Genomic DNA, 14,662 nt, shown 5'->3' with positions numbered 1-14,662 from the left:
ATAGTGCTGTGCATTGCATTTGGGGTTAAAACAGTGTTTGTAACACACCAGTGTTTTGGCTACTGCTGAACGGTGCTTGTACAGTGTCAAGGCTTTCTCTCTCCCTCCCCCCGCACAAGAGTTTGGGAGGGGACGCAGCCAGGACAGCTGACCCAAACTGACCAAAGGTATATTCCATACTATAGGAGGATGTCATGGTCAGCAATAAAAGCTCTGGGAAAGGAGAAGGAAGGGGGGATGTTCATAGTTATGGCATTGGTCTTCCCAAGCAACCATTACACCTGCTGAGGCCCTGCCTCCCAGGAATTGGCTAGACATTTGCCTGCTGATGGGAAACAGTGAATTAATTCCTCTTTTTCCTTTGCTTGCATGTGCAGCTTTTGCTTTTCTTATTAAACAGTCTTTAACTCAACCCACGAGGGCTTTTTTCCATCTTATTTTCTCCCCCTGCCCTGTTGAGGAGGGGGAGTGAGAGAGCAGCTGGGTGGGTGTCTGGCAGCTGGCCAAGGTTAACCCACCAAAACTTCTCTTCTTGAAGTGTTTCTATCCTTCCTGTGATTTCTATGGGTCTGTCTTCCCCTGAACTTCCCCCGCCTTTTCTAAAATTGCTCTTTCAACAAGTTCCTCTCATCTCCCCTCTCAACTTCGCTGAAGATCCCACTGGGTTCTACTTCTGCTTCCTCTCTCTTCTTCCTCTACAGATGAGTTCTAGGCAGCCTCATCTTCAAACACAAATTCAGCTACACCAAAAAATCACTGATCTGTTTCTTGGACTAAAATCAAGATTTTAGTCCAAAATCAAGTCCTCATTAATATCTTCTCTTGATGTCAAGTTTGAGCTGACAACTAATTGTACCATATAGTTCTTAATTTCTCTCACTGGGGCCTGCTACCTTGGCTCATCTCACCATTCCCATTGAGAGTATAATTCTCCTTATAACCATTCAGACCCATAAACTGAGCATCTTTAGCAGGCTTCACTGTAGGGCTAGTCAAAACTCTCATTCAGACTTTCATTATGTTTTAGCTTCTATTATGCAATGACTCTAAAAAACTGCTAGTGCTGCCAGTTAATTATACCAACAAGTAGTCTCAATAGTCTCTTTATTCCCTTGGGATGCCAGCAGCTCCCCACAAATTTTGCCACCTTTTCTTCAGCATTACCCTTTGCACTGGGGGCACAGTCTTTTTGAACATAACCAAAAGCAACACAGTTCTTTCTTACATTTATTTCCTCACTTTCTCATGATCCACTTCTACTGTGGATGGAAAAAGGCCAGTGTTTAATGGCTTATGTTGAGAGGTAGAGTATTAGGAGCAGTTCGTTATGCTGTTTATATGCTGTGCACTTGATACTTGTGTTATTTTTGAGAGTTGTCCTTGCATTTAAGGGGGAAACGTCTACTGAATCCTATCTTTTTATAGATGTCTCTTAGACCCCAACCCCACAACAACCTCTGCGCCAACCCTTTATCCTCTGATTTAGCCTTCCTTTCACTCTGTTCCATCCATCTTCATTACCCCAACCCCCTCTCTATGCCCTAAATGTCTACCCAATACTCCAACTCCTAAGTCTTACGCCCTTTTACACTGGTTGAGAAAAAAACAGCAGGTACTTTAGCTTATCTCACTATGTAAATGCATTTAATTCAGTGCCTGGCCAATTAACAGCTGGCAACTATTGAACTTAAAACTGCAGGTTCTGTCTTCTGTGGAAGCATTACTTTGGGGATCTCATATTTACTCTGCTGGAGATTTTTTACTAAAACATGTAGAAACTTAACTAGTGTGAGAGTATCAAAAGCAAAATAGGCAAAAGTTTGCCAGCAGGTTCCAAAAAATTATTTAGGAGGTCTTGCAGACAAACAGACAGGCAGCACAGACATTTCCTTATATTCCGTTTTCCTTATATTAAACAAATACTAAGAGAAGTAAAGAAAGATGCCAAATAAAGGATACTAAAAATATGGTACAAGTTACAACTTACCTTAAAGTTTATCACTCAGTGCTGAAATCACAGCAGAAACTGACATACTAGAGCAAATACTAATACTAGTATTAATCTAGCAGGACTAGATGACTAGTGCAAGCTATACCACGCCCATCTGCTTCGGTGCACATTAGCTGTCACAGTAACAATGTACATTACAGTGCCATCACCTTCACTGTTACTAAACTTTCCATGTCCTCACATAGCCTACAATCCCATTATCAGTTACTGATTTTGCCTAGTATAATTCTACAAAGTTCAGCAAGCGTGCACACATATTTTTATATATACCTATAGTGCAAAGGCCCTGGCCACAACTGAAACATCCAGGTAGTATATTATTGGAACAGTATAATAATATGTACTACAGTATCCCAGTACTACCACTGCCATCAGAAATAAAAACATGATTTGAAAATTTCCAATCAATTTTATTATATTGTTCATTTGCATATAACACGAACTGAAATTAAACCCCTGACAACAACTTCAGCAGTAATACTTAATTCATACAGTTAAGAGAACATGTAACAACTTACCTGCAAAATCTTTTACATTCACATTTGCACCTAAACTGATCAGCTCCTTAACTTGTTTAACATCCCCTCGAATTGCTGCCATATGTAGAGGAGTTTCTCCTCGTTCATTTCGCTTGTTAACTTTGTCTTTTTGCCTTGAAGAGGAGCTTGGAGTTTTCTTTTGTGTTGGCGTTGTCTGTAAGGGATGATTTAATGTGGAATCTAAAAAATAAGTTTTAAAATGGTCACTAAGTTATTTAACACTATTTTTACTTCATCTCATTTAAACAACTGTATTCCAAGACTACAATTATCAGTGAATAATTACATTTAAATAAAGGATGTATTTGACGCTTCACATGTATCAAGACAATGCCTATTTGCAATGTGCAAAAGGGTGTTTTGCAAAGTCTCACTATTTTTAAAGTAGGTTTCAAGGACAGATGAAATCTATCCAAAATACAAGGTTCACATACTCTGGTATAAATTCTGCTGAAACAAGACAAAGCATCACCATGCAGATCAGTAGCTACCCTGCTTCCCTTTCCTCCAGCGCACTTCTGCTGCATTTTTATGTAATGGGATGCCAGATTAAGAAATTACTGGTTGTGCATTGTACTCCCTGCACTTTCTCAGTTGTGCCACCACAAATGTGGACTGTACAGTAGACTACTATTACTAAAGTTTCTCAAAATTTTCTCAAAAATAAGGGAAGCCACAAAGCCAGATTTACACAAAAGGAGAAACTGAAATAAGACGACCTGTATTGTATTTTTCTGGTAGTCTTTGGTTACAGGGAGTCAGTTAAAATATTATCTTCTGTAATTCAAGTTATTAATATTCTTGATAGAATATATGCTTCTGACAAAAAAGTGCTTTATGAATATAAATATATACTGAAATAATAGAATTCTAGCTAAAATATTTCCCTTCAAACATTATTATATTGAAGGGTGCCTAATAATTAAAAATGAAATCCCTAACCAAAGCAGTCTGGTTCTATGTCAATAACAGTTTAAATAAAAGTATGCAATACTTCAGACAATGTTTCTAGTGGTTTGATGGAAAGAAGAGAGCCTGGAAGTCCCAAATTCTTCTGCAACTTTTGTAATTTGCAACAGGGAGCTAGAGCATATCAGTCTGGCAGTTTCCATCTTTATGATTCCTCAAGCAACTGAGAATATATCCATGGGCCAGGGACTCAAAGGTTTTCATATATGGGGTAGACTTCACCAGCATGAGAGACGAAAGAATATCATTTTTTTCCCCACAAAGTATTCCAAAATCTGAGGAGCTTTTTAAAGATACCTCCTCTTACCATGAAATTGACTTGCCTTCCTCTATGTAGATTTTGTTTTCAACACAGCAGGATAGTAAAAGATCAGGTAACTGGCACCAATTTCTTAAGGAAACGCAGTCATTCTCTTTAAATGCCAAATTTGTAAAAGGACTACACAGGTAGAACATATACACACATAAAGATTTTTTTAAATACAACTGGATTAAGGAAAGTTTGAAGTTCTGAATTAAAAACAAGGTGTCTCCCCTCTCCATTAAATCCTAAGGAGACAATCCAGTTTCCTTCTAAATTAAAACCCTGCTCCAATGGAGGCAATGAGACAGTAGTTAAATTTCATTAAAAAACCAGATAGTATTTCAGTTTTTAATTAATGCATAGGGAACAGTGTTTGAGAGGCAAAAATAATCAAAGGAAGAAAAGAGATTTTCAGGTTTTACAGCTATCATAATGCAAAGTTTTGTACATAAATACAGAAGGTCAAGAATTTTTCATCATATTACTCATCAATGCACAATAGAGTTTTACCAGAATTACAATTAATTTAAAAAAATTTCAATAAAAAGCAAGGATTGTTGAAAACCAGCAGGGTTCAGAATATTCTGATTGGGACAGAATTAAACAAGCAGGACAAAGAAAACTGTCAACTATGTAAGATCACCTGGACTGTTGTCTCTTGCTGTCATCTGCATGAGAAGTGCCATCTGTTTGCGCTCTGACAGAGGATAACCAAAAAGAATGCTAACTGGTGTTGATTTCTTATTTCCAGTATCCTTCTTCATTTTCTTTTTCTCCGGACCTTCCTTCTCTGGAAATATTAACATTTAAAAACTCAAACTGCTGTTCTGTTGGAACATTTTTCTAGAAATAAAAACATCCTTTTAAGGTATGTCAACTGGTGATTGGTGGCAGGTGATGAAAAACAGAAATTGCATCTCTAATTTGCTGCATTTGCATTAGTTTTGGTTACCTGTTCTAATCATATCAGGATAATAAGCTACTGAGTTAAAGCACTTAAAGCTGTAAGGAGTATTACTAAAAAATTCTAAAAGATGAAAAACCTGTTTTACAGCAGGAAGACTGTATATGTCACAACTTTAATTTTCAGAGAATCAAGTCAGGTGCTTAAAAAATTCTGTAAGATCAGGTATTCAACTTTCAGCCTTGAATACAGATCTGAGACTGTGGTCTATTCTACTTCTCTCAAGACACCACGTTAAAAATTAAGAAAAGACTTTTTAATACTGGTATTTGTTAGGTAATTGGATAAAAGATTGTTTCTCTCAAACTCATCCTATTACTTCACCTTAGAGCAATTTCTTCTCCAAAAGTCATATCCTTCAAAAACACACAGCTATTTTATATACATGATTTCTTTCCTTTTATGAATATTTATGGTAGTTGTTTAATATTTCAGGTCCAAGTTTTAAACCAGGAGCTAAAATCTGAATAAACAGATAATTTCTAAAGCTATTCAGTACCTACAAACTCTCACAGATCTTCAGATTGGTTAAATGTGCTCTGAAATCAGACAACTTTTTAATACCTAACAAATTTCAAAACTAGAATTTTATCTGTGTAATTTGAAAACTTTGGTCTATGTCTTCCATCCTTTTCAAAAGTCCTTCCTTCATTTTTCTGTATAAAGGTCTCCTAAACCAAACACAGGCATTTAGATTAAAGTATGATAGAAAATAACTGATTTGTGATTAAGTGACTTCGACAAAATCACTTTTAACTGGAGCAGTATTTAACGATCTTAACATCAAACAGGTACAAACTCTCAATGCATCAAATTTATTTTGATACAACTATTTTCCACAGATCTCCCTACCTGGTCATTATTGTTTAACTGTATTTTCTAGAGACATATTAGTTCGCATTTATGTGTAGTGAAGGCCATTCATTTTCTGTAATTATCTCGTCTTTCCAGGCAATTGCTCTTTTTCTGTCTTAACAAGTTCTTATCAAATTCAACATTTTATATTTTGTAAGCAGCTTATACTACTTACATGTTAGAACTATAATGTCTACCTTTTTCTTCAGAGCCCCTAAGATTACTACTCAAATATAAACACACTGGATGTAAAAGATGGCTTAAGGAACCTTAGTCATATATTTGATGACTTGGAATTAAAATTTTTGAAAGAGTTAAAAAAATTTCTAACCGCCAGTGTCAAGAAGGAATGGTCTGAAGAGTACTCTAACGGATTCAATCAACAAAAATGACATCTCCAAACTCTGAGCAAATAATTCCCTTTGTTCTCTCCTTAAAAGCCCAGGTTCAGTATTAGCTTTTCCAGAGATCCTGCTTACTTTACCGCACTCTCTCCTTTCGGAAGCTTCCCTACTGACCACCCTCCCAAAAGGCCTTTAAGCAGCCAGACAGGGCTCTGAACCCTACAGTCATGAGTAAACCCAACTTACCCTCCAGGCTGGACTACTGATCACAAAGATAGGGACAGAATTCGGTAAGGATGTCTATTGCCTGCTTTCTCCTCTGTGGCTGGCTGATGTCCTAACCCCCATAAAGCAAGCAAGAACATGAAACAAAGCTGAGATCTAAAAATTACAATGGGGAATATGTAATAAATGAAAGGGAGGTGGGGGGGGAAAACGTTGGACTGATTAATTAGACTTGGCCATACTAGTATGCTAGAATTTGGCTGGGAATTGGTTCAGGCTTGGTTGGGGATTGTAACTATTAGTTAAATAAGCCTTGTTGCCACACTTATCTTTTTAGCTCGTTGTGTAATAAGTTGTTTCATCTTATTCTTACTGTGACTGATTACCATCTGATGAGGCACTGTTCATCTGGTTTTAGTTAATCTTAGTGTTTTGGGCCATACTAAAAAAAGAATGGGGAAATGCAATTAAGCTATAGTCAAGGTTGGGAGAGGATTTTATTTTTATTACTGTCCCTATGATTATACTGGTCTCCCAGTTTCCTTTCCTAAATCTCAACCTTAAACACCTGTATAAAAACTTGATTTAGAAAAAGGAAGAAAAAAAAAAAAATCTGTCATCTGCAAATGCAGAAAATCTTAAAACAGAAGACTCTACTGAGGCAAACTTCACTACCCCTCTGCAGAGAGCCAAAAATTGATAAAAATTACAAATTAGAAGCTTAAGTCCCTTTGAGGTTCCTACCACATACCATTCCCTGTTTCATCAAGCCCCAAACTGACCCTTTTTTTTCTTCTGATTTTCTCTACTTCTGCCTTAGGTCTTCTCTGTGGCCCTCCTTGTGTCATTCATTTCCTCTCAACTCATTTTCTGCCTTCCTAGCCTTCTCTAAATCTCATCTTCTAGGCTTGATTACATACACAGGCTCTAGTAATACAATGCTCTTGAGACAGAGGAAGGCACGTAAATAGTGTACATCTTGATTCCATAGTGACCAAATAAGAAATACATGATTTTACAGACTAAACGATTATGAGCAAGACTATTTTAAGAATGGAAAGCTACAGACCTATGTACATATTAAAAAAAACCTACAAATTTATCCATCGTGTTTAAAAAGGAAACAAGATCCCTTTTATGGAAGTAATTAAAGAGATTTTTCTAAACTGCATGCATCTCATACTCCTGAATATCTAAAAATTCATTCAATATCCAAATCAACACTACTGCCCTACTGGTAAAACATCTGCATAGGAAAATTAAAAAAAAAACGACAATGAAATTGTACTTTCAACTTTTCACTGAGAATATGCTGTTCTCTCTCCAAAGATAATGTACAGCATACCCTTCACTGACTTCCATCAAAACAACACATTTCAGTTTGTCTGGCATGATCTGCTGTTTCTTAGCTTATGCTATTCATTACTCATTAATCTTTTCTTGAAAAACACATTCATTTTCATTCTGAATTATTCCTTACAATTTTATAGCTATCCTCAGCTTGAGAAAATACATCAAAATAAGTGAAATAAATCTTTTGATGATCTAGCTTTTACTTTTTTACTATGCAGTGTACTTTGCCAGGTATTTTTATCTATTGGTTTTTGGTCTGGGGTTGTTGTGGGTTGTTTTTTTTCCCATATTGTTTGGGATTTTTTTTGTTTGTTTTTTGTTTTGTTTTTTTTTTTTTTTTTAAAGTCATTTTATTAGAAAAGCCTAAGTAAATGAGTGCAATTTACTCCCGTCTCATGTTTCGTGTTGTCAAACAACATGAAGATCCGCCCCTACATATTCCAGTGCGTTTCGGTGGTGGGGCAAATTATTCTTCTATTACTCTTTATTAATACAGTGTTTGCAAAGCATTTCTAGAGCTTACCAATTAAAAGTACCAAATAAGAATACAACTGCTCTCACCAAGTTATACTGTAATTATGCCCTTACCACTCAAAAAAGACACAATTTTATTAAAATTTATGTGAGACTTCATGTATTTTTTCAATAAATCTGAACAGTTCAATACACAAACTTAATATGATCAACAACAAACCTAAAAAAACCAGTCTCAGGACTACAGCAGGTGCACCTGATAATCCATTTACTGGAGTATGTCCTGTAAGAGGCTATTGGTTTTCTCCCCCAAGATCTCATGCGTATGCATGTGCAGGATGAAAAAACATAGAACAAAAGGGGTGGAAGGAAGCAAAAGGAAGGGAGTAGGCAATATAAAAGAGAAATTTTTATACACCAACAAATAAATAAACAGGATATTAAAAAAAAAGGTAGTTTTTGACTAAATCCAAGGCAAACAAGAATGCAACCGTTGATAAAGAAGCTACACAAATCCACAGAAAAACTTATAAATTACTGGGAACCTCCATTATGCTTATTGCAGAATATATTATAAGATTCATTTTCACTGCTCCAAGAATACCATCACACAGTACACTACACTTTATTTAGCAGGAGAAGACCAATTTAACGTTCAGGAACTTTGACTTTTTAGATGTTCTTTATCTTGTGGTAACAGAAAACTTTTCACAGCTGTGTACTTGATGTTTATACAATTTGAACAGTAATAACTTCCCTAATAGAGGAATAATATCAGTTTAAGAAATTATGTTTAGGTAGAAATTAATGTATAAAATTGACTGTTAAAGTCAATTAGTTTGGGTTTTTTTAGATTTTGAGTATTTTGTTTTCAACGTCTATGGAATACAAGTATCTTCTACATTCACTTTCTTGTCACTTTTTGGTGTTCTTCAGCAGTTAGAAACAGAACATCAGGGAATTTCTTACTTGTTATTAAAAAAATAAAAATCAAAACTCTTCAAGTGGCTTCATGTTCAATTATCTTTATTAAATAACCTTCATAATATGCAGCCAAATCTATCTGGACAACATTCCTTTTAAGATTTTCCTTTTGCAATGTAAGCTTTTCACTTAACACTTTAAAAAAAGGATTTAAAAATAGCCAAGTTATGTGAAACAGTGATTTAGGTGCATTTGAGCAATTATTTGTAGAAGAGCTTCATGAAATTCACTCAGTACTTAAATGTACTGGCACGAGAAACATCAGAATCACCAGTGACTATTTTAGGACAACTTATGCATGACAGATTATGTCCCAAGGCATAATGTATCTGGGCTTTTTTTGGTTGGTTGTTTTTTTTTTGTTTGTGGGTTTTTTGTTGTTGGTGGGGTTTTTTTGATAAATTACAAATTCTCAGTTAAGTAATTTCTAAATGTTTTAGGAAAATAAATTATTAAATAATGTAACGTGGATTTCTCAAAACAAATCATGCCAAACAAACCGAATATTCCATTTGGTAAAATAACCACCTTAGTGGATAAAGGAAATAAAGCAAAAAGAGCAAATTCAAATTCAGGGCTCATGATAGTCTGGTTTAATGTAAAACTCCTATCATAGTGCAAATTGTAAGGAATAACAGGATTAGGAAATAGGACCATGAGAAGCTAAAATATGAACTGCTTAAAATAAATGCTTCTAAGGAAGTTATAAGATTAAGTGATATACAACAAAAGATTAATATGCTTATTACCAACAACTGTAGAAGACAGGTGAAGATGATCAATTTCAGCAGATGACAAAGTTAAGAGAGACAGAGTTACTGAGATCTGTGTGATTGTGGTAATCTGACTGGAGTTACTTTAAAGAGAAACACATCATGACTGACTGCTGCTTCCTATCCTCAGTAAAAGAGAAAGATTAGAATGTGATGAAGAAACCTCACAGTATATTGTACACTGCAGAGATATCAAGGTACTACTGTGATACATAATTAATCAAGTTTATGGCATATTTATTTAACCAACCAACACACACATACACACAAACACAAAATCACCTCCACCTTCCTGCCTCTAGCCCAAACAACAGTTAAAGGAACTCATAATAGTTGAACAGTAAGTCCAAATCCAGCAAGTAGTAACAGCATGTAAAGAGTCCCTTTAATAGCCCCACTAACCTCTGTAACTATGGGAAGCACAAGTATAGAAATTGTGTTACTATGAAGTACACACGGAACATAAAGAGGTCAGTTGTTTTGCTTTTCTGGATGTCAATTAAATGCTAAAAGAAATATGACTGTGCCGTGTTTGGACTACTTTAAAGACAGAAATTGAAGGGGTCAGAAAACGAAACCGAGATGCTACTATAAACAGAAAATCTGAAGAACATAATTTCCAAGGAAAGATCAACAAATTAACACATTCAGTGTGATTGTACCTCTTGTTGTTCTTCACGAATAATCAACTATGTAACAAGACTACAAAAAAAAATGGAAAAGAAAAGCCTATGCTTATCTTCACAATTAAAAGATTTTTCCAATCTGCAGTTATGTTTAATTATTATGAAAAATTCAAATTTCCCTCTTCAGACTAATAAGGTGGAGAGAGCAAACAAAACTGTCCTTTGCAAAAGCAGCACTTGCCTATTGTTCTTATTCTGATAACCACATCAGAGGTTATTTAAAAATAACCAGATTAATTAAATAAATTAAGAAAATTTAAATAATACTATTTAAGTAGTCTAAGTAAGTGATGGCTTTTCAATCAAATTATGTTTTTGGATTGGGACACTTCAAATCAGAGAACTTATTAAAAAAAGGTATGAAAAATGCTTCTCCTTCCACCATCAATTCTACCAGTCTTAATCAAAGCTTGCACATAGAATCCTTCATAAGATTAACTTAAATAAGGGTTAAAGCTATACTGCAAAATTTGCAGTATAAATAAATTTGACTGCAGTATGTATATATTGTATTAGCTTTTTGTGGTTGCTCTGAACAAAGAACGGGGATGTGATAACACAGCCCTCCGTAGGATAGCCATCCAAACCAGGACAGTATAACAGACACACCCCTGCACAACAAAAGAAACTGAGAATAGGATGCTGTTGCTTAAAGACAGGTATGTAGTGCAATTTCAGGTGCTGTCATTGTCCCACTGGCCTCTTCAGAAGGCCACAAGGTCTCCTGTGACTCATGTTATCTTTCAGCCCTGTGCAGACTTCTCAGCTACTGCAGGCATCTCAACTGGCATTGCATGACTACATTTAGGCAACTGGACTCGGTCCTAACCAATATGAAATTATTAAGAAAGTAACCTAAAGGCTAAATCTGAAAATATTTAATACTAATTAAATAGTTGGGTTATCAAGCATTGGAACAGGCTACCCTGGTTGAGTCACCATTCCTGGAGGTATTTAAAAGATGTGTAGATGTGGCACTTAGGGACATAGAATCATTAAGGTTGGAAAAGACCTCTAAGATCATCAAGTCCAACCGTTAACCCAACACCACCATGCCCACTAAACCATGTCCCTAAGGGCCTCATCTACACGTCTTTTAAATACTTCCAGGGATGGTGACTCAACCACTTCCCTGGGCAGCCTGTTCCAAGGCCTGACCACTCTTTCAGTAAAGAAATTTCTCCTAATGTCCAATCTAAACCTCCCTTGGCGCAACTTGAGGCCATTTCCTCTCATCCTATCGCTTGTTACTTGGGAGCAGAGACCAACACCCACCTCGCTACAACCTCCTTTCAGGTAGTTGTAGAGCACGATGAGGTCCAACCTCAGCCCCCTCTTCTCCAGGCTAAACAACCCCAGTTCCCTCAGCCGCTCCTCATAAGACTTGTGCTCCAGACCCTTCACCAGCTTCGTTGCCCTTCTCTGGACACGCTCCAGCACCTCAACGTCCTTCTTGTAGTGAGGGCCCCAAAACTGAACACAGTATTCCAGGAGCGGCCTCACCAGTGCCGAGTACAGGGGCACGATCACCTCCCTGCTCCTGCTGGCCACACTATTGCTGATACAGGCCAGGATGCCATTGGCCTTCTTGGCCACCTGGGCACACTGCCGGCTCATGTTCAGCCGGCTGTCAACCAGCACCCCCAGGTCCTTTTCCTCCGGGCAGCTTTCCAGCCACTCTTCCCCAAGCCTGTAGCGTTGCCTGGGGTTGTTGTGGCCCAAGTGCAGGACCCGGCACTTGGCCTTGTTGAACCTCATACAGTTGGCCTCAGTCCATCGATCCAGCCTGTCCAGGTCCCCCTGCACAGCCTTCCTACCCTCGAGCAGATCAACATTCCCGCCCAACTTGGTGTCATCTGCAAACTTACTGAGGGAGCACTCGATCCCCTCGTCCAGATCGTTGATAAAGATACTAAACAAAACCAGCCCCAAAACTGAGCCCTGGGGAACTCCGCTCATGACCGGCCGCCAACTGGATTTAACTCCGTTCACCACAACTCTCTGGGCCCAGCCGTCCAGCCAGTTTTTTACCCAGCAAAGAGTGCACCTGTCTAGGCCGTGAGCCGCCAGCTTCTCTAGCAGAATGCTGTGGGAAACAGTGTCAAAGGCTTTACTGAAGTCCAGGTAGACCACATCCACAGCCTTTCCCTCATCCACTAGGCAGGTCACCTGGTCATAGAAGGAGATCAGGTTGGTCAAGCAGGACCTGCCTTCCATGAACCTGTGCTGGCTGGGCCTGATCCCCTGGTTGTCCCACACATGGCTTGTGAGCGCCCTCAAAACGAACCGCTCCATAATCTTCCCCGGCACCGAGGTCAGGCTGACCGGTCTGTAGTTCCCCGGATCCTCCTTCCGGCCCTTCTTGTAGATGGGCGTCACATTGGCGAGCCTCCAGTCATCCGCGACCTCCCCAGTTAACCAGGACTGCTGGTAAATGATGGAGAGCAGCTTGGCAAGCTCCTCCGCCAGCTCCCTCAGTACCCTTGGGTGGATCCCATCCGGCCCCATAGACTTGCGAGCATCCAGGTGGCGTAGCAGGTCATTAACTGCTTCCTCTTGGATTATGGGGGGTTTATCCTGCTCGTCATCCCTGTCTGCCGGCTCAGGGGGCTGAGTACCCTGGGGATAACTGCTCTGACTATTAAAGACTGAGGTAAAGAAGTCGTTAAGTACCTCAGCCTTATCCTCATCCTTGGTGGCAACATTCTCCCCCGCACCCAATAAAGGATGGAGATTCTCCTTGGTTCTCCTTTTGTCATTAATATACTTGTAAAAACATTTTTTGTTGTCTCTCACGACAGTGGCCAGGTTGAGTTCTAGCCGGGCTTTTGCCTTTCTAATTTCCTCTCTGCACGACCTAACGCGATCCCTGTACTCTTCTCAAGTTGCCTGCCCCTTCTTCCACAAGTGGTAAACTCTCCTTTTTTTCCTGAGTCCCAGCCAGAGCTCCCCATTCAGCCAGGCTGGCCGTCTTCCCCGCCCGTTCTTCTTACAGCACATACAGCCTTTAAGACTTCCTTCTTGAAGAACGTCCAGCCTTCCTGGACCCCTTTGCCCTTCAGGACCGTCTCCCAAGGGACCCTCTCGACCAGTGTCCTGAGCAGGCCAAAGTCTGCCCTCCAGAAGTCCATGGTAATGGTTTTGCTGGCCCCTCTCCTTACTTCACCAAGTATCGAGAATTCTATCATTTCATGGTCGCTAAGCCCATCTGGTTTAGTGGTGGACTTGGCAATGTTAGGTTAAGGGTTGAACGCGTTGATCTTAAGGGTCTTTTCCAGCCTAAGTGATTCTATTCTATTCTAATTTACTGCAGCAGTTTCTTAGGCAAAAACAATGATTTAAATCTATATTTAGATAAACAGGAGGACTAGAATTGTTCTAGACTCTTATGGGACACTACAAATGCTCTTTGATTTCAGTCTTGCCAAAACTGACTGGGTGTAAAATTTACTTTATGTATAGTTTTGTAGGAATCAAATTTTAAAAACTATTTCCAAATTAAGGTAACATTCAGTTTGGCTGTCCATGTTCATTATCACTTACAGTTTCTAGACAACTCCTGAACCAAAAATAACCCACCACAAAAAGGAGCAAGAGGTGGAACTGCAGAGGGCAATTTTTACAAAAATAAAGCAAAAAAGACAAAATCTTAGTTCGTGAATGAATATTCTGGAGATAGAACCAAGAAAGCTCTAATGATGTAAAGCTCTAACAATTAGGTATTCCCATTCTTTGACTGACTTACCTGCCTAAACAGGACAAAACCCAATTATCATGAGGTTTCTACAATCAGCTAGCAACCCTATGATGTATCTTGGAGATAAACCATTTATTAAATTAAACCATTAATTAAATTAAGTTTTTTATCCTAGAGCTACTTTTTATGGCATTTCTTGATTTTTGTTCAGCCAGACACATTTTTAGAAGACCCTAATTCTTTAAAAACATTTGAAAATCAAACTCAATGGTCTTATCATCTGTTAAAGAGAAACTATTTAGCAAAGCAGTAAGAACATTTTTGCTATTCTGAACTCTGAAAAAAAAAACATATTGGAAGACTATTAATAATAAAACTATAGGGAAAGGATAAAATACATCCTGGAACTGTAATGGACAGTGGGAAGAATGGAGTAGTACCACATATTTTTTTCAGAATCTTTCTAATTATGAATTGTATACAC

The 14,662-nt window shown here is 38.1% G+C and overlaps 1 protein-coding gene across 5 annotated transcripts in view; it reads right to left on the bottom strand.

Moving 5' to 3' along the window:
* The window catches only part of ANKRD12 (ankyrin repeat domain 12), a 72,116-nt gene that overhangs the window by 25,110 nt on the left and 32,344 nt on the right, over positions 1-14,662 (bottom strand). For all 5 annotated transcript variants that reach the window (XR_012672369.1, XM_075142063.1, XM_075142066.1 and 2 more), the window contains 2 exons: positions 4,467-4,613; positions 2,530-2,730 (listed from right to left, as the gene is read on the bottom strand). Coding sequence is in view for 4 of the 5 variants with exons in the window: in XM_075142063.1 (XP_074998164.1) it covers positions 2,530-2,730; positions 4,467-4,613 (348 nt within the window). In the remaining variant the exon portion in view is untranslated. The remainder of the gene's footprint in view (positions 1-2,529; positions 2,731-4,466; positions 4,614-14,662) is intronic.

The sequence above is a fragment of the Calonectris borealis genome, chromosome 2 (assembly GCF_964195595.1).
Source record: "Calonectris borealis chromosome 2, bCalBor7.hap1.2, whole genome shotgun sequence".
Lineage (NCBI taxonomy): Eukaryota > Metazoa > Chordata > Aves > Procellariiformes > Procellariidae > Calonectris > Calonectris borealis.
This window is presented reverse-complemented; position numbering and strand designations above follow the sequence as displayed.